The sequence below is a fragment of the Poecilia reticulata genome, chromosome 5 (genome assembly GCF_904066995.2).
Source record: "Poecilia reticulata chromosome 5, P_reticulata-male-v2, whole genome shotgun sequence".
In the NCBI taxonomy this organism is placed as follows: domain Eukaryota; kingdom Metazoa; phylum Chordata; class Actinopteri; order Cyprinodontiformes; family Poeciliidae; genus Poecilia; species Poecilia reticulata.
In genome coordinates, this window is record NC_088834.1 from 3,927,202 (window position 1) to 3,946,382 (window position 19,181).

Genomic DNA, 19,181 nt, shown 5'->3' on the forward strand with positions numbered 1-19,181 from the left:
CAAACTGACTTGTAAAGATGGCTGAGGGGGTCTAGAGAAGGCCAGGCTCAGTTTAGTCACATCCTGAGACACTCCCTTCACTGCCTGGTCTGAGGAAAGGGAAGAAAAGTTTGGAAACATTTTCAAAGTATTCAATAGAAAAGAAATGCTTTATTGTAATGAACAATAATGTGTGATGATAAAATGTCGTAAATGAGCACTGTTCTGAAACAACTGGCATTGTGTATCTCATCTTACTGTGACAAAAGATGGTCAGTCAGAAGATGGGAGGTCACTTTAAGCTACATGGATCTAGAAAATGTAGATTTGATAAGAAAACTCAACTCAAAGTTTCCCAGATCGTGGAGAGATCTACTGCTCCACCGTGATCACCCGATTCTCCATCTAGAGGAAACAATACAGAAAACACTCTTTCTACTTGATTCTACCTCATAAGAACATTTTTATACATACATTAGTAGTTGTAGTTGTAGTGATTCAAAATAGTGACAAATTAGTCGTCCTGGACCTTTAGCTATTTCATACTGACAGGAGGAACCACAGAACTCTGTTAGGTTAAAGCTCATCTTCTGAAGTTGGGATATTTTTCCTCCAACGGGTTCCAGAGGAATCACCTCAAACTAGATTTTATTTCAATGTCATTTGTGGATGTTAGCTCCTCATTTTGAACAGTGAAGCTAGAAAGGTTGAAAATGGTTATTGATAGGGATTTTTTGGTATTATCATTTTGTAATGTTAGTCAGGTTAAAGTGTTCTCCTCTTTAAACTGTATGTGTGAACTGACCTAGAAGTCACATCTGCCTGTTATCTTCATGTGAAACAGTTTGACCGAGATTTGAACCGGGCTCAGATCATGGGACAGATGTTAAATTGTTTTACGACCTTTGCTGTGTTTAGGTAAAATGTTTTACAACCTCAGCCGTTTCCTCCGCTGTCTTATCTTGCCTATCCTCCCTCTTTGAAGTTTGATAATAAAAGACAAGCTGTATCCAAAGATTGGCAGAACGCTCTGTGAACAGCTCTGAGAAGCAGTTGACAGAGTCTTCTCCTTTTGCTGCAGAAGCTTTGTCATAAAATTCATATACGTTGTCTGTGGTTCTTTTATGTAGGTTCTAGGAAAATACCTATCAGTTATCATTTTGGAGAAAGTTTCATCAACATCAATATTTCCACTACATAAGGTCATTGGTACCAAATCTACTCTGGCCAAAATCAAAAGCTTCAGTCTTGTAATTGATAACTGTCCCGTTTCTCCCTCCCCTCAGGTAAAGAGTCTGGGTGTCATCCTTGACAGCACCCTGTCTTTCCAGTCTCATATTAATAACATTACCCGCTCGGCTTATTTTCACCTACGCAACATCAACCGCCTCCGCCCCTCCCTTACTCCCCATTCCACTGCCATCCTTGTTCACTGTCTTGTGACATCACGCCTGGACTATTGCAACTCCCTTCTGTTTGGTCTCACCCAGAAATCTCTTCATAAGCTCCAACTGGTCCAGAATTCAGCTGCCCGTATCATTACCAAAACCCCATCCATGCACCACATCACTCCTGTCCTGCAAAGACTCCATTGGCTGCCCACCAAGTTCCGCATAGAATACAAAATTCTTCTGTACACTTTCAAGGGCCTTTACAATCTCTCCCCACCATATCTTTCAAATCTTATTCATATTGCCATTCCCTCTCGCTCCCTCAGATCATCCTCCTCAATCCATTTCACTGTCCCCTCTGCCCGTCTCACCACCATGGGGAGCAGAGCTTTCAGTCGCTCTGCTCCCCAACTATGGAACTCATTACCACCATACCTTAGAAACATAAAGTCATTATCAAATTTTAAAACCGAACTCAAAACACATCTTTTTAGATCTGCCTTTTCCACATGACACAATTGGTTTGCCTGATTTTACATAGTTTTTATATAGATACATTGTTTTGTTTTATTTATTTTTATCTATTTTTAATTGTTACATTTTATTTGTTTCTGTCACAGTTTTTTTTTTTACTATTGTACGGTGTCCTTGAGTGCCAGAAAGGCGCCTTTGAAATAAAATGTATTATTATTATTATTATTATTATTAAAAAAAAGAAATTGTTTGAAAAAGGAAAAGCCTCTCAGACTCTGAGCTCAAAGAGAGATGCCAGAGAGCAATAAAACTATTTTTAAATTAGACAATTTAATTTCACATAATTATCGCGGTAGAAACCATTTGTTTCTTAAATACTTAATGAAACATATTTAACGTGTTTGATGTTTGCTGTAAATGACGTATAATCACAGATGAACGAGGTAATTAGTTCAAGTTTGTCGTTTGTTGAACGCTCAGAAACTTCAGCGGCTGTGATGCGCCACAGCAAAGGGAAACAAAGGTAAAATAACCCGAACAGGTGATCAACTCAAAACCACTCACCTTTTTACTCTCTCTCTCTGTTATTTCAGCACACGCGTTGCCGTGGCAACAGCCTGCACTCCGCAAGCCGAGCAGAGATTACTTTAAAAACATAACATTTAAGCCGTTTTCGCACTGCAAGGAACGGAACAGAACGGCACGGCACAGAATATTGAGGGGAATTCATCGCAAATTAAAAATAATAATAATAAAAATATTAAAAAGAGCACGCTTTACAAAATACTGTAAGAACAGTTTAGTGAGAGCCAGATAGAACCGATCACCGTCTGACTGGAAAACAACCAACGGCTGACTATAAACAAATCAGCTGCTGATTCTAAGCTGCCCCGATTGGAACCACAGCTCTTGTGGTTCCAATCGGTGGAACCGGGTCGGAAGTTGTAATGCAAACACGGTCGGCCCTACTTTGAACCCGTTCCGTGCCTTGCCGTTCCTTGCAGTGCGAAAACGGCTTTAGTCCGTCACGATATTAGGTTTTCAGGCCGGATATTTATTTTTGCGATTATTAATAAGCGCTCCCCTGAACACAGCAGCGGATGATTAGTTCATTTTAAACTCCTGCTCTGCTAGTTATTTTGGTAATGGAAGCGAAACGCACAGAATTGCGCAACACCTTGTAGAAACAACCACAGATTATTATTTTTGTTGGGTCATTAATTTGAACACGTTTTGTTGACTTTTTTTTGTTAAGTTATGAACGTTTTGATAAGCCAGTCAGAGGAGGACGTGCTGCTCTCAGCCTCCTGGCTGCGTTCAGTTTGTCACCTAATGCCGAGATCGACTCAAAACCTTCCGCGGTCGACGTGTTGCAGCCCTGATCTAGCAAAGCACGAACAGTTCAGAAACAATATGAAATGGGGAAAAAGTTATTTATTAACTGATTAAGTCGTGTTTTAGATTGTTGTTGAAAAACTAATCAGTCACGACTGCTCAGTGAACCCGTTGATGTTTCACAGCATACAGCCGCTCCCCTCTCTTGCAGGTACTGCGTACCCCCGCTAAATCTTTTAGGGGTACGCAGTACCTGACCGTACCCGCCTACTTTCATCCCTGAGTAAATATAACTAGTTACTATCTAACTCTGCTCGTTTGTAAATCAGATCTACTTTGTTTTGCAAATAAAAATCAGACTTTATACAGTTTAAGAGTCACCTTGGTTTTTGTGAAGGCGGTCATAAACTTCACTCAGAGCCTGAATGCTGTTCAAAACAGACTCTACCCGATTTTCTCCATCCTGCAAGATAAGCAAGTTTGTTTTTAGGAGACAATAAGTTTATATGGTTGTTCAACATGCAGAAAATCAACAGAATTCCTAAAACTAACAACTTGTAACAATTAGATGCTTTTAGATGATGCCTGAATGAATAAGCAGAATTTTGTGCAGATACGAAAATTTGTGTTGAAAATAGCAAACTGACTTGTAAAGATAGCTGAGGGGGTTTTGAGAAGCCCATGCCAAGCAGCATTGACCCAACCATCATTCCCTGGTCTGAGAAAAAGGGAAGAAAAGTTTGGCAACATTTTCGAAGTATTTAACAGAAAAGAAATGCTTTATTGTAATGAACAATAATGTGTGATGATAAAATGTCGTAAATGAGCACTGTTCTGAAACAACTGGCATTGTATATCTCATCTTATTGTGACAAAAGATGGTCAGTCAGAAGATGGCAGGTCACTTTAAGCTGCATGGGGTCTAGAAAATGTAGATTTGTTGAGAAAACTCAACTGAAAGATTCCCAGAACATGGAGAGATCTACTGCTCCACCGTGATCAACTGATTCTCCATCTAGAGGAAACAATACAGAGAACACTCTTTCTACTTGATTCTACCTCATAAGAACATGTTTCTGTACTAAGCATCAAACACATAATAAAATAGAAGCAGAGACAGGCCCACCTATACAAGTTAAATTGTTTTTGATTTTTTTTTTTTTACATATTCACCAATCTAATATTTTTAATTACCAGCAAACTCAGCAGCTACAAATTTTTAAAATAAAAATCAAGGTATTTTGATCCGTTTAGTTTTAGTTTTTTCTTTTTTCAAAGTGGATTTTTAGGAGCTGTTTGGCACACTTCATGTAAACCTCTTGTCAAAGATGAATTTGGCTGATGATCGTAAATAGTCATTTAGGAAATGGCATTTTCACCTAATATTTCACTACCTTGAACATCTTTAATTTGCTGTAGCTTAAAAACTACAGTACAATAAAATGCAAAAACAGTGCTAAAATTGACTTTATTGAACTTTCACAAATGAAAAAAAAGGTTTTGCAAATCAGAAACTGGGTTTTCAATATTCTGCTATCAGCATATGAAAGGCCAGGTTTAAGAGTATAAAGGTGCGTTCACACCAAATGTGTTTCACGTCTGGTTTACATTCAAAGCCGATTTTCGAAATTAGATTTTGAATGTAAACCAGACACGCATGACGCGAGAAACCCGTTTGGGGTGAATGCACCATTAGTAGTTGTAGTTTTTAAAATTAAAGAGGTTCAATGTAGTGAAAAATTAGTTAGACCTTTAGCTATTTCCAGAATCGGAAATTAATCTCTGCTTTATGACAGTAATTTAAACAGACGGCAGATACAATTTCTTAATTTACATAACTTAAAACTGCAAAACCAAAAATGTATATTGTTTTCGTTTAAAATGAAAGGCAGTTAATCACGATAATGACATGCCATACATATGTTTTTGTATGTTCTGCTAGATCGGAACTATTAAATATTAAAACAACAACGTTGGGGTAAATAAAACAGTTGACGTGAATATACTAATAGCAGAGAAGAAAACAAACAACAGGAAAACGGATTTTAAGAGACACTCCAGGCGTCTTTAAGTTAGCTGAAAATTAGCATCAATTGCTGCTATTGTTTTTTGTTTTGTTTATTCCAACATTATTGTGTTCAGTGGTTACTATTTGGTTTTTGTTGCAGTTGCAACATAGTCTGTTTTTTTTCCTAGTGCTGTTGAAGCTTGGCTTCAAACTAGAATCTATTACTTGTTTAAAGTTAAACATGCTGTAAGTAATAATTTATATATGTGTTGCTAAAATTACTGTTAAAATATATATTTTTTAAAAGTTACTCAAATAAATGTAATTGAGTTAATGTAACTAATTTATTTAACTCTGCTCTTTTGTAACTCAGATCTATGTTGTGTTGCTAATAAAAATCAGACTTCATACAGTTTAAGAGTCACCTTGGCTTTTGTGAAGGCGGTCATAAACTTCACTCAGAGCCTGTATGCTGTTCAAAACAGACTCTAACTGATTTTTTCCATCCTGCAAGACAAGTAAGTTGGTTTTCAGTACACAATAACAAGTTTATATGGTTGTTCAACATCCATAAAATCAACAGAATTCCTAATACAAACAACTTAGAACAATTAGATGCTTTTAGATGATGCCTGAATGAATAAGCAGAATTTTGTGTACAGATACGATTATTTGTGTTGAAAATAGCAAACTGACTTGTAAAGATGGCTGAGGGGGTTTTGAGGAGGCCAGGTTCAGCTTAGTCACATCCTCAGATATTGCCTCCAGTGCCTGGTCTGAGGAACAGGGACGAAAGGTTTGGAAACATTTTCAAAGTATTCAATAGAAAAGAAATGCTTTATTGTAATGAGCAATAATATGTGATGATAAAATGTCGTAAATGAGCACTGTTCTGAAACAACTGGCATTGTGTATCTCATCTTATTGTGACAAAAGATGGTCAGTCAGAAGATAGGAGGTCACTTTAAGCTACATGGGGTCTAGAAAATGTAGATTTGATAAGAAAACTCAACTCAAAATTTCCCAGATCGTGGAGAGATCTACTGCTAAATCCTGTTCATCTGATTCTCCATCTAGAGGAAACAATACAGAAAACACTCTTTCTACTTGATTCTACCTCATCAGAACATGTTTCAGTACTAAGCATCAAACACATAATAAATAGAAGCAGAGACAGGCCCACCTATACAAGTTAAATTGTTTTTTATTTTTTACATATTCACCAATCTAATACTTTTATTTACCAGCAAACTCAGCAGCTACAATTTTTTTTACTGATGAAGACTTAAAAAACAAATCAATGTATTTTTATCTGTTTTGTTGTTTTTTCTTTTTTCAAAGTGGATTTTTAGGAGCTGTTTGGCACACTCCATGTAAACCTCTTGTCAAAGATGAATTTGGCTGATGATCGTAAATAGTCATTTAGGAAATGGCATTTTCACCTAATATTTCACTACTTTGAACATCTTTAATTTGCTGTAGCTTAAAAACTACAGCAACTACAGCACAGTGTGACGCTTTCATTCTGTTTTGCAATAAAATGCAAAAACAGTGCTAAAATTGACTTTATTGAACTTTCACAAATTATATAAATGTTTTGCAAATCACAAACTGGGTTTTCAATATTCTGCTATCAGTATAAGAAAGGCCAGGTTTTAAGAGAATAAATATAAATAGTTGTATAAATATAAATATAACTGAGTAAATATAACTAGTTACTATCTAATTCTGCTCTTTTGTAACTCAGATCTAGTTTGTGTTGCTAATAAAACTCAGACTTTATACAGTTTAAGAGTCACCTTGGCTTTTGTGAAGGCGGTCATAAACTTCACTCAGAGCCTGTATGCTGTTCAAAACAGACTCTACCAGCTTTTCTCCATCCTGCAAGACAAGCAACTTTGTTTTTAGGACACAATAACAAGTTTATATGGTTGTTCAACATGCAGAAAATCAACAGAATTCCTAAAATAAATAACTTAGAACAATTAGATGCTTTTAGATGATGCCTGAATGAATAAGCAGAATTTTGTGTAGATACGATTATTTGTGTTGAAAATAGCAAACTGACTTGTAAAGATGGCTGAGGGGGTTTTGAGGAGGCCAGGTTCAGCTTAGTCACATCCTCAGACATTGCCTCCACTGCCTGGTCTGAGGAAAAGGGAAGAAAAGTTTAGAAACATTTTCAAAGTATTCAATAGAAAAGAAATGCTTTATTGTAATGAGCAATAATGTGTGATGATAAAATGTCGTAAATGAGCACTGTTTTGAAACAACTTGCATTCTATATCTCATCTTATTTTGACAAAAGATGGTCAGTCAGAAGATGGGAGGTCACTTTAAGCTACATGGGGTCTAGAAAATGTAGATTTGTTGAGAAAACTCAACTGAAAGATTCCCAGAAGAAGGAGCAATCGAATACTCCACCCTGTTCACCTGATTCTCCATCTAAAGCAGGGGTGTCTAAAGTCGTTCCTCGAGGGCCGGCATCCTGCATGTTTTAGTTCTCTCGCTGGTTTAGCACACCTGTATCAAATGATGACTCATTAGAGGCCTAACAGGAACACTGACATGCTGAAAAGATTGTTACTACCACCAGGGAGAGAACTAAAATGTGTAGGATGCCAGCCCTCGAGGACCAACTTTGGACACCCCTGATCTAAAGGAAAAAATACAGAAAACACTCTTTCTACTTGATTCTACCTCATCAGAACATGTTTCAGTACTAAGCATCAAACACATAATAAAATAGAAGCAGAGACAGGCCCACCTATACAAGTTAAATTGTTTTTGATATTTTACATATTCACCAATCTAATACTTTTATTTACCAGCAAACTCAGCAGCTACAAATTTTTACTGATGAAAACTTAAAATAAAACATCAAAGTATTTTTATCTTTTTAGTCGTTGTTTTTTCTTTTTTCAAAGTGGATTTTTAGGAGCTGTTTGGCACACTTCATGTAAACCTCTTGTCAAAGATGAATTTGGCTGATGATCGTAAATAGTCATTTAGGAAATGGCATTTTCACCTAATTTTTCACTACCTTGAACATCTTTAATTTTCTGTAGTTTAAAAACTACAGTAGAATAAAATGCAAAAACAGTGCTAAAATTTACTTTATTGAACTTTCACAAATTATATAAAGGTTTTGCAAATCACAAACCGGGTTTTCAATATTCTATCAGTATATAATAAGAAAGGCCAAGTTTTAAGAGAATAAAGGTGCGTTCAAACCAAAAGTGTTTCATGTCTGCTTTACATTCAAAGTTGATTTTCGAAATTAGATTTTGAATGTAAACCAGACACGCATAACACGAGAAACGTGTTTGGGGTGAATGCACCATTAGTTGTTCCCTGTAAATTCAATACTGAGAAAATATATTCCAAATATTGATCCTCTCTGTTCCTTTTGTCACATTGAACAAGAAACATTAACCCACCTTTTTTGGGAATGCTCGTTTAGCAAAACCTTTTGGTGTGATTTTAATGTTTTCTTTAGTTGGATATGTAATGTACTTATTGCTTTAAATGTTAAACATGTTTTATTTGGTATGTCCATTAACACTATATCTGGGAAAGAATACATTATACATTTTCTTATTCTGTTGGCTGAGTTCCACATACATGCCTGTAAATTTGCTAAAAACAAACCCAACCTCACTGCCTTTAGAGCTTATGTAAGATGTTTTTTAGAATCTTTAAAAATATGCACCAACTCCAAAGCTATGAAACTTATAAACTTGAGTGATATTTGATTTGTAATTTTCTTTTTTTCTTTTCTCCTGAAATCTATGGATTTGTTACCCCAGCACCTCGAGCACGTCTATGTATGCAATTGTATATTGTTTGTTTGAAAATAAAGTAAAAAAAAAAACATTAGTAGTTGTAGTTGTAGAGATTCAAAATAGTTAAAAATTTGTTGGCCTGGACCTTTAGCTATTTCCAGAATCGGAAATGAATCTTTGCTTTATGACAGTAATTTAAACAGAAGGCAGATAAAATTTCTTAATTTACATAACTTAAAACTGCAAAACCAAAAATGTATCTTGTCTTCGTTTAAAATGAAAGGCAGTTAATCACGATAATGACATGCCATACATATGTTTTTGTATGTTCTGCTAGATCGGAACTATAAAATATGAAAACAACAACGTTGGGGTAAATAAAGTTGACGTGAATATACTAATAGCAGAGAAGTAAACAAACAACAGGAAAACGGATTTTAAGAGACACTCCATGCGGCTTTAAACGTTAGCTGAAAATTAGCATCAATTGCTGTTATTGTTTTTTGTTTTGTTTGCTTTTTTCAATACCTCCGCAACAAATAACTTGTCATATTTACCTCTTACTCTGTCTCTGATACACTGGATGGAGTTTAGTGCTTTTTCTAGAGGCACAGCCAAAGTTCCCTCACAATTTTCAGGATTCATTATGCCGAAATGACATTAGCAACACAACTACTGTGCAAATGGCAGAGTTTCCGTTTCCAAGGCAACACGACAACAGGAAGGTGATTATCCTGGTCCTAGGACACTTCCTGTTTTTGTGAGCCCACGCAAGTAAAAGGAAAAATGTCTCTCTTTTCAACATCCTTGGTTAATTTGCCAGCATTTTCTTTCGCTGATGCGAAGGAAGTCACAGCGGCGAATTCGCGCAGCAATAAACTTAATAAGTTCTTCCATGAAGAATTCATCCACAGCTATCAAGGTAAGAAAGACCTAGCTTAGCGAGCTAACCGCTGGTTATGAAATACAAGTACATAAACATCGTAATAAAGAAGCCTAATTTAGTGTGCTAAATTATTAAATTATTATTTTAAATTATACTTTTAAATTATATTTTCACATTCTGAAATTAATTTGCCTTTACAATTGGAGAAAAACAGCATGCTAGATGTGAGTTATGAAATGCTAGATGACGCTGGATGTTCAAATTGTGCTTTACTTCTGCATGCCTAGTGTCAAATATTGGGACAGGTAGTTGTCAGAGCTAGATGCCTCAGATCCATAAAGAAAAATGAGGAACCGCACAATCTGCAGGTTTAAAACAGCCAGAAAGCCAGTTGGCTCATATTCAATAGTTCATGTTCATATTGGACAGCTGAAGAATTTTCCCATACGACTTCTGGACTACCCAGAGCTTATTCTAACATTATTGTGTTCAGTGGTTACTATTTGGTTTCTGTTGTAGTTGCAACATAGTCTATTTTTTTTCTTGTGCTGTTGAAGCTTGGCTTCAAACTAGAATCTATTACTTGTTTAAAGTTAAACATGCTATAAGTATTAATATATATATATGTATTGCTAAAATTACCCCTAAAATATATAGATTTTAAAGTTACTCAAATAAATGTAATTGAGTTAATGTAACTAATTTATTTAACTCTGCTCTTTTGTAACTCAGATCTACTTTGTTTTGCAAATAAACATCAGACTTCATACAGTTTAAGAGTCACCTTGGCTTTTGTGAAGGCGGTCATAAACTTCACTCAGAGCCTGTATGCTGTTCAAAACAGACTCTAACTGATTTTTTCCATCCTGCAAGACAAGTAAGTTGGTTTTCAGTACACAATAACAAGGTTATATGGTTGTTCAACATCCATAAAATCAACAGAATTCCTAAAATAAATAACTTAGAACAATTAGATGCTTTTAGATGATGCCTGAATGAATAAGCAGAATTTTGTGTAGATACGATTATTTGTGTTGAAAATAGCAAACTGACTTGTAAAGATGGCTGAGGGGGTTTTGAGGAGGCCAGGTTCAGCTTAGTCACATCCTCAGATATTGCCTCCAGTGTCTGGTCTGAGGAACAGGGACGAAAAGTTTGGAAACATTTTCAAAGTATTCAATAGAAAAGAAATGCTTTATTGTAATGAGCAATAATGTGTGATGATAAAATGTCATAAATGAGCACTGTTCTGAAACATCTGGCATTGTGTATCTCATCTTATTGTGTCAAAAGATGGTCAGTCAGAAGATGGGAGGTCACTTTAAGCTACATGGGGTCTAGAAAATATAGATTTGATAAGAAAACTCAACTCAAGGTTTCAAAGATCGTGGAGAGATCTACTGCTAAATCCTGTTCATCTGATTCTCCATCTAGAGGAAACAATACAGAAAACACTCTTTCTACTTGATTCTACCTCATAAGAACATGTTTCAGTACTAAGCATCAAACACATAATAAATAGAAGCAGAGACAGGCCCACCTATACAAGTTAAATTGTTTTTGATATTTTACATATTCACCAATCTAATACTTTTATTTACCAGCAAACTCAGCAGCTACAATTTTTTTTACTGATGAAGACTTAAAATAAAACATCAAAGTATTTTTATCTTTTTAGTTGTTGTTTTTTCTTTTTTCAAAGTGGATGATTTTTAGGAGCTGTTTGGCACACTTCATGTAAACCTCTTGTCAAAGATGAATTTGGCTGATGATCGTAAATAGTCATTTAGGAAATGGCATTTTCACCTAATATTTCACTACTTTGAACATCTTTAATTTGCTGTAGCTTAAAAACTACAGTACAATAAAATGCAAAAACAGTGCTAAAATTGACTATTGAACTTTCACAGATTATATAAAGGTTTTGCAAATCAGAAACTGGGTTTTCAATATTCTGCTATCAGCATAAGAAAGGCCAGGTTTAAGAGTATAAAGATGCGTTCACACCAAACGCGTTTCGCATCTGGTTTACATTCAAAGCCGATTTTCGAAATTAGATTTTGAATGTAAACCAGACACGCATGACGCGAGAAACGCGTTTGGGGTGAATGCACCATTAGTAGTTGTAGTTGTAGAGATTCAAAATAGTTAAAAATTAGTTGGCCTCGACCTTTAGCTATTTCCAGAATCGATCATCTGGGTTTTATGACAGTAATTTAAACAGAAGGCAGATAAAATTTCTTAATTTACATAACTTAAAACTGCAAAACCAAAAATGTATGTTGTCTTCGTTTAAAATGAAAGGCAGTTAATCACGATAATGACATGCCATACATATGTTTTTGTATGTTCTGCTAGATCGGAACTATAAAATATGAAAACAACAACGTTGGGGTAAATAAAGTTGACGTGAATATACTAATAGCAGAGAAGTAAACAAACAACAGGAAAACGGATTTTAAGAGACACTCCATGCGGCTTTAAACGTTAGCTGAAAATTAGCATCAATTGCTGTTATTGTTTTTTGTTTTGTTTGCTTTTTTCATTACCTCCACAACAAATAACTTGTCATATTTACCTCTTACTCTGTCTCTGATACACTGGATGGAGTTTAGTGCTTTTTCTAGAGGCACAGACAAAGTTTCCTCACAATTTTCAGGATTCATTATGCCGAAATGACATTAGCAACACAACTGTTATGTAACTGGCGCAGAGCTTCCGTTTCCAAGGCAACACGACAACCGGAAGGTGATTAGCCTGGTCCTAGGACACTTCCTGTTTTTGTGAGCCCACGCAAGTAAAAGAAAAAATGTCTCTCTTTTCAACATCCTTGGTTAATTTGCCAGCATTTTCTTGCGCTGTTGCGAAGAAAGTCACAGCGGCGAATTCGCGCAGCAATAAACTTAATAAGTTCTTCCATGAAGAATTCATACACAGCTATCAAGGTAAGAAAGACCTAGCTTAGCGAGCTAACCGCTGGTTATGAAATACAAGTACATAAACATCGTAATAAAGAAGCCTAATTTAGTGTGCTAAATTATTTGCAATACTTGAGACAAACATGTCTCAAGTATTTTAAATTCTACTTTTAAATTATATTTTCACATTCTAAAATTAGTTTATGAATTCTGTACAGCACGTCGGTGCAGTTAATATCTGTTTCTAAGGTGATTTATAAATAAAATTGACATTGACATTGGATGTGTCTTTTTATTGGGTGTATTTAAACTTCTGGTGGAGTGTGGATCTTGGTGGGAAATAATAAACACTGCGTCTAATTTAAATTAGACTTTGTTTCAAGTAAATATCAAATTAATTTTTTTTAATCAAAACATTTACGGAATGAAAACAGCAACAGATTCTCCTTATGGATGTAGAAAATATAACTTCATACCTCATTTGAGTTTCTTTTGAAGAGAGTCATTTCAGGGAAAACTTCATACATACTTATGAAATTAATATCTTAAATATTTTATGGGAGTGGACTAGAAAGCCATTTGGTTCTTATTTTCTTTAGAGATATCATTATGATTTTTAAAAAATGTTTTCTTCTCAAGGAAGAGGGGAAGAAAATTGATGTCAAAGTTGTTGCAGTATACCCATTTTCCCTTTTGTGCACCACACAGGTCCGTTTATCAGTTTCAGGACCTGATTAAAACCCCAGTGTCGTTACCTTGAGAAATAATGAGCTTTGGTTAAATATAAATGTTACAGGTCATACAGAGTGAATTTTACCGTCCAGCGCTGGGGTCCACTCAGCTCACCTTAAGGGTGACACAGAGTGAAGCAAAGATTGTAGAGCGAGTTCTGCTTTATTTTATCTCTTTCTGCTCCCTCTCTAAGGTGTCGGCCTGACTTAACCAGTTTTTATTCACCTGTGGTTGTCGCCAGTATTAAATGTTATGGTTATGTAATTGTGCAGCCGTGTGCGTGTGAGCAGATAAAACAGATAGAGAAAAGACAAAGAGTCATTTTGTCCAAAACAGAGTTTTTTTTGTTGTAAGTTTGATTTTTTTATTAAATCTATAACTTTTACATCTTCTGCTTGCTGTAATTGGGTCCACATTTTACCTACACACATGATGACAAACGGTGGTAATGCTTTGGACTTTAAAGCCACTCTGTCCATCATGGTCAGTTTGGAATGAATATATGTAATGTAAACATCTGAATAGAAATAAAAAAATATATATTTTTTAAGAACCACAATAAAGCCTAACTTTGCTACAAATTAAAATGGTAATAATGGACTTTTTTCCTTAAATCTTCAAGTTAAGAACTAAAATATAAGAAGGTTTTTACAGCCAAAATATTTGTTGGGAATGGTGCTTATTGTAGTTTTATAGTCAGAGTAATTATATCAATAAATACCTGTCAAAATATTGCCTCTGATGCATGGCATATGCTTTAGAGAACAGGTGATTGTGGTGATTGTTTCGTTAACCACTAATGCATCGGCCAACCAGGAACTCTTCCATGAACTTTAGAGGAAAGACCAAGCCACACGCTGGGCAGCGTTTAAACTTTGGGTAAAACATCAAGTCTTTTCAAGTAAACAGGTCCAAGTCCAATTCAAGTCCCAAGTTACTGGTGCAAAACTCAAAGTCAAGTGTCTGAAAATTTTTTCAAGTCAAGTCTAAAGTCTCAATATTATTGACGTTATGGGCAACCCAGTCAACGTGGCAGAGATTGGTGTGCGTCCTGTGATTGGACAGATCGTAGTCCATCCTGTTACTGGACAGATCGGTGTCCGTCCTGTTACTGGACAGATCGGTGTCCATCCTGTTACTGGACAGATCGGTGTCCATCCTGTTACTGGACAGATCGGTGTCTGTCCTGTTACTGAAGAGATCGGTGTCTGTCCTGTGATTGGACAGATCGGTGTCCGTCCTGTTACTGGGCAGGTCGGTGTCTGTCCTGTTACTGGACAGATTGGTGTCTGTCCTGTTACTGGACAGATTGGTGTCCGTCTTGTTACTGAACAGATCGGTGTCCATCCTGTTACTGGACAGATTGGTGTCTGTCCTGTGATTGGACAGATTGGTGTCTGTCCTGTTACTGAACAGATCGCTGTCCATCCTGTGATTGGGCAGATTGGTGTCCGTCCTGTTACTGGACAGATCGGTGTCTGTCCTGTGATTGGACAGATCGGTGTCCGTCCTGTTACTGGACAGATCGGTGTCCGTCCTGTTACTGGACAGATCGGTCTCTGTCCTGTTACTGAAGAGATCGGTGTCTGTCCTGTGATTGGACAGATCGGTGTCCGTCCTGTTACTGGGCAGGTCGGTGTCTGTCCTGTTACTGGACAGATTGGTGTCCGTCTTGTTACTGAACAGATCGGTGTCCATCCTGTTATTGGACAGATTGGTGTCTGTCCTGTGATTGGACAGATTGGTGTCTGTCCTGTTACTGAACAGATCAGTGTCCATCCTGTGATTGGGCAGATCGGTGTCCGTCCTGTTACTGGACAGATCGGTGTCTGTCCTCTGATTGGACAGATCGGTGTCTGTCCTGTTACTGGACAGATCGGTGTCTGTCCTGTGATTGGACAGATCGGTGTCCGTCCTGTTACTGGACAGATTGGTGTCCGTCCTGTTACTGGACAGATTGGTGTCTGTCCTGTTACTGAACAGATCGGTGTCCATCCTGTGATTGGACAGATCGGTGTCCGTCCTGTTACTGGACAGATTGGTGTCTGTCCTGTTACTGGACAGATTGGTGTCCGTCTTGTTACTGAACAGATTGGTGTCCGTCCTGTTACTGGACAGATCGCTGTCTGTCTTGTGATTGGACAGATTGGTGTCTGTCCTCTGATTGGTGGCTTTCTTTCCAGCAGGAAGTTGTGAACAGAGTTTAAAAGCTGCTGCAGGACTGCAGACATTCACAGGAAGCTGGACCAGCAATGGCTCTGCTGAAGGTTCTGCTGCTGCTGTTGGGACTGGGTGAGCCAGACACACTGGACACATACAATGGACAGACTGGAGACACTGGACACAATGGACAAACTGGAGACACTGGACACACGTTCACTGGCTCTGATTGCTAAATCATGGTCATCTGTGTTTTATTTGATTTTTTTCATTATATGTTGGCTCCTTATTTTTAGTGTGTGGATTTAATTAGCTAAAAACAGAAACTTTCTTCTCCTCTTCTCCAGGTGTTGCAGTGAGCTCAGTGTCTGTGCAGAAGAGAGTCGTTGGAGGCCAGAACTGTAAAGACGATGAGCGTCAGTATCATGTGTATATCAATGCATATAATAAAACAGAAGACATTTTCTGCGGTGGATCTCTGATCACTGATCAGTGGGTTCTGACTGCAGCTCACTGCTGGAACTCAGATCCAGGATGGTGAGTCAGGAAAGGTTTTACTGAAATAACCAATAACTCTGATTGTTTCTGTAATAATTGTGATTTATTTGCCTAGGTTTTTAGCGCATGTGTAGGAATTCATCCTAAAAGTGCTGAAGAGAGGATTTTTCCAATCAATCGCCTTGAGATTTATAGAGACAGCAACGGTCGTGAACATGATATCATGCTTGTGAAGCTGCCAGTTAAGATAATAAAAATCCAACCAATCAAACTACCTGACTGTCCAGATACTCTCCTACTGTAAGTTTTATCTTCTCAAATTTCAGAACTTGGTTGTTGATCTGCAAGATGAGGCAAAGTTCATGAAGGAATGTTCTGGTCTCCCAGTTAGTTGTATTTCTCAATGTGACTTATTTTTATGCCCGAGCAGCAAAGCGCTGCAAAGGCCTGTGGTATTTGAAGAAATGCTTTTTCTTCTTTTCAGCCCAAAATCGCTAATTTGGGGGAATAAATGTATTCAAAAAGTCACCAAACTTTGTCGAAAATTGTTCCCTGCGTGAAATAACACAATTTCAATAGAATCTCAAGTGAGCGTGGCCGAACTGCTCTGCAGCGCCCCCCCCCCCAACGTGAAATAGAACAAACTGTAGGTCATAGAGATCTGAAATTCGGTACATAGATATTTGCCCCCCAAATCAAGAAAAAAAGTCTCTTGTAGGTATCCCCTAAAATGCAAAGGGAGGTGGCCATTTTGGGTCAAAGGGCAAATTTTGACCATTTTTCACTTTTACTCAAGTCAAACTTGAACAAACTTCTCCTAGGGATTTTGACCTATCGGCTTCATTCTTGGTCAGGATGCAGATAAGTGGCAGGGCTTTAAAAGTTATGAAAGTCGTGAGTTTTCGAGCATATTTAGGGGGCGTGGCCACTCAGCGAATTTGGCGTACTCGCCAAAGCAAACGAAATGATACAACTTTCACATAAAAAGGTCAATTGGCACCAAACTTGGCACGATGGATCCTGGTTGGATGCCCGGCAATCCTATGTTGTCATAGTATGATATCATCTAAGCCACGCCCCTTCAGAACAAGAAGTGAATTTTTTTACTTGGAAAGCTCCTCCTGTGGCTGTCTTGATCTAATCAAGGTGATCTTGTGTCAGATGACAGATAAGTTAGTCTCACTTGCTTTAAAGTGCCAAGCATTTTGGGTGGAGGGTGTGGCCATAACAGTGAGGCAAAGTGGCAGGTGAAGCCGTTTCCATACTTTTGGTTCTAAATTTGACATATTTTAGCCGAGCTGCATGCTGTGATCGATTCTTGTCCAACCCACAACAAGAATGCAGTCCAGTATTTGGTGGGCGTGGCCTAATTCTTCCACAACACCCCCTAGAATATTTAAAAAAATCATCCCCATGCCATGCTTTAACACAGAATGAAACTTGGTACATGTGTATCTTGTCAGGACCTACAAAAAATTCTCTTGGAGCCATGGTCCAAACCCAACAGGAAGTCGGCCATTTTGGATCAATTAGTTTTGTTTTTCTTCTGTTTCAGCGGCACCAAGGTTCAGATTGCAGGTTATGGACCATCAAGAGTTGGCTGTTTTAACAAAAGAAGTGAGCTGAATGTTCATGTTTCTCATTGTTTTGTTATTACCTCAAAATGATTCAGATTATTTAAATCAGTTTTTAGTCTCTGCTGAAACTGAACTTAGCAAGCTTGTTAAAGTTTCGATAATCAAAAGTTCTCTGATTTAAACTGCTGAAAGCTGAAATTTTAAGTTCTGAGAAAACAGTGATCTTAGTCTGAAAATTTGAACAAGCACACATTACAGGCCCCTCCCCTGTAAAGTGAGCAGGGTGTACAAGAGCATTGATTGCTAGCGCTAAGATCCTCCTCTTGGCTCTGATTAGTTGTTTTTGACCTAGAGTGGTGCGGAGGAGATCAATCTTTTCATAGATTATCTGTCTCATATTTACTATGAGGACATAGTGATATTTTTGATAAAAATGTAAAAAATTAATTTTATAAAAGTAACATACTACAGTTTAATAGCCACAGACAACAAGGTGATATCCTGAGCAAATTGTGTCAACACTTAAACAGACCTTGCTTTTCTTCCACAGTCCCACATAGTCCAGATGATCTTCAGTGTGCAGAGTTTAAGATTGATAAACACGAAAGGCTGGAAAAGATAATTGCAAAATGTAAGTTCTTTGACTACACTTTCCAGGAGTGGTACAGTGTGGAAAGCTCTAGGAAGGACACATCTTTCGTACGTCAACCTTTAAACCATTTTCTGCACAAAAACTTGACGTCTTGTTTTACTGGATAAATCACAGCAGCATAACAACTGAAAGCTGTGTGTTTGTGACAGGGCGACTCTGGTGGAGGATGGGTGTTCAGGAACAGGCTGTATGGCGTTCAGGCCTTCATTGGAGAAAAGAAGTTTGCATACAGAGCACCAAGTGGTTTCATGGACGTTTGTGCCTACAAGAAGTGGAAAGATGACACAATTAATTAACCAAAAAACCTAGGCTGTGGGTAAATGTTTCCATCCATCCATCTATCCATCTATCTATCTATCTATTTATTTATTTATTTATTTATTTATTTTCTGTCCTTGTCCCTTAATGGGGTCGGGAGGGTTGCTGGTGCCTCTCCAGCTAGCGTTCCGGGCGAGAGGCGGGGTCACCCTGGATAGGTCGCCAGTCTGTCGCAGGGCGCTAAATGTTTCCAGCATCATAAAATCACAAAGTTCAAGTTAATCTTCAAATTTCAGTTTTACGTTGATTCATTTTCTGATTTACAGTTGAATTATTTGGGAATTGAAGTTATTGTGTACAAGCTGATCTGTGATAATATCTTATTTCTCAATAAGTAAAGCTGCTGTTTGTAATAATCGGTAGTAATATCCACTGTCACATGGCTAGACAATAAATGTCTGTTATCTGATCAGATTGTCTCTCTTGTGCTTATTTCCGATTATTAGTAAAAAAAAAAAAAAAGAAGTA

The 19,181-nt window shown here is 37.3% G+C and overlaps 2 protein-coding genes and 1 long non-coding RNA gene across 15 annotated transcripts in view; 1 reads left to right on the forward strand and 2 right to left on the reverse strand.

Moving 5' to 3' along the window:
* The window catches only part of LOC103464833 (cyclin-D1-binding protein 1 homolog), a 34,168-nt gene extending 21,572 nt beyond the window's left edge, over positions 1 to 12,596 (reverse strand). For 3 of the 13 annotated variants that reach the window (XM_081606813.1, XM_081606810.1, XM_081606818.1), the window contains exons 1-15: positions 12,437 to 12,596; positions 11,229 to 11,288; positions 10,912 to 10,991; positions 10,643 to 10,724; positions 7,573 to 7,632; positions 7,256 to 7,335; positions 6,987 to 7,068; positions 6,201 to 6,260; positions 5,884 to 5,963; positions 5,613 to 5,694; positions 4,135 to 4,194; positions 3,827 to 3,897; positions 3,561 to 3,642; positions 325 to 384; positions 10 to 89 (exon numbers count right to left, since the gene is read on the reverse strand). In XM_081606813.1, the coding sequence (XP_081462939.1) occupies positions 10 to 89; positions 325 to 384; positions 3,561 to 3,642; positions 3,827 to 3,897; positions 4,135 to 4,194; positions 5,613 to 5,694; positions 5,884 to 5,963; positions 6,201 to 6,260; positions 6,987 to 7,068; positions 7,256 to 7,335; positions 7,573 to 7,632; positions 10,643 to 10,724; positions 10,912 to 10,991; positions 11,229 to 11,288; positions 12,437 to 12,524 (1,107 nt within the window). In that variant the 5' untranslated portion in view covers positions 12,525 to 12,596. Of the gene's footprint in view, positions 1 to 9; positions 90 to 324; positions 385 to 3,560; positions 3,643 to 3,826; positions 3,898 to 4,134; positions 4,195 to 5,612; positions 5,695 to 5,883; positions 5,964 to 6,200; positions 6,261 to 6,986; positions 7,069 to 7,255; positions 7,336 to 7,572; positions 7,633 to 9,529; positions 9,683 to 10,642; positions 10,725 to 10,911; positions 10,992 to 11,228; positions 11,289 to 12,436 lie in introns of those variants that run through there. The other 10 variants (XM_081606811.1, XM_081606814.1, XM_081606812.1 and 7 more) reach the window with 10 other exon arrangements.
* On the reverse strand, positions 740 to 2,114 carry LOC145551625 (uncharacterized). The gene is made up of 2 exons (XR_014087499.1): positions 915 to 2,114; positions 740 to 882 (listed from the first exon to the last, which is right to left on the reverse strand). It is a non-coding gene; the product is annotated as an uncharacterized LOC145551625 (long non-coding RNA).
* On the forward strand, positions 9,752 to 19,122 carry LOC103464640 (anionic trypsin-2-like). The gene is made up of 6 exons (XM_081606824.1): positions 9,752 to 9,894; positions 15,692 to 15,800; positions 16,016 to 16,205; positions 17,722 to 17,783; positions 18,294 to 18,442; positions 18,545 to 19,122. The coding sequence occupies exons 2-6, from the start codon at positions 15,761 to 15,763 to the stop codon at positions 18,689 to 18,691; spliced, it is 588 nt and encodes a 195-aa protein (XP_081462950.1). The 5' UTR covers positions 9,752 to 9,894; positions 15,692 to 15,760; the 3' UTR covers positions 18,692 to 19,122.
* The last annotated feature ends 59 nt before the right edge of the window (positions 19,123 to 19,181 follow it).

Coding starts and splice junctions, on each gene's coding strand:
- LOC103464640 (XM_081606824.1), top strand. CDS start 15,761: ATGGCTCTGCTGAAGGTTCTGCTGCTGCTGTTGGGACTGG. Junction 16,206..17,721: donor TGGAACTCAGATCCAGGATG/GTGAGTCAGGAA, acceptor CTTCTGTTTCAG/CGGCACCAAGGTTCAGATTG. Junction 17,784..18,293: donor TGGCTGTTTTAACAAAAGAA/GTGAGCTGAATG, acceptor TTTCTTCCACAG/TCCCACATAGTCCAGATGAT.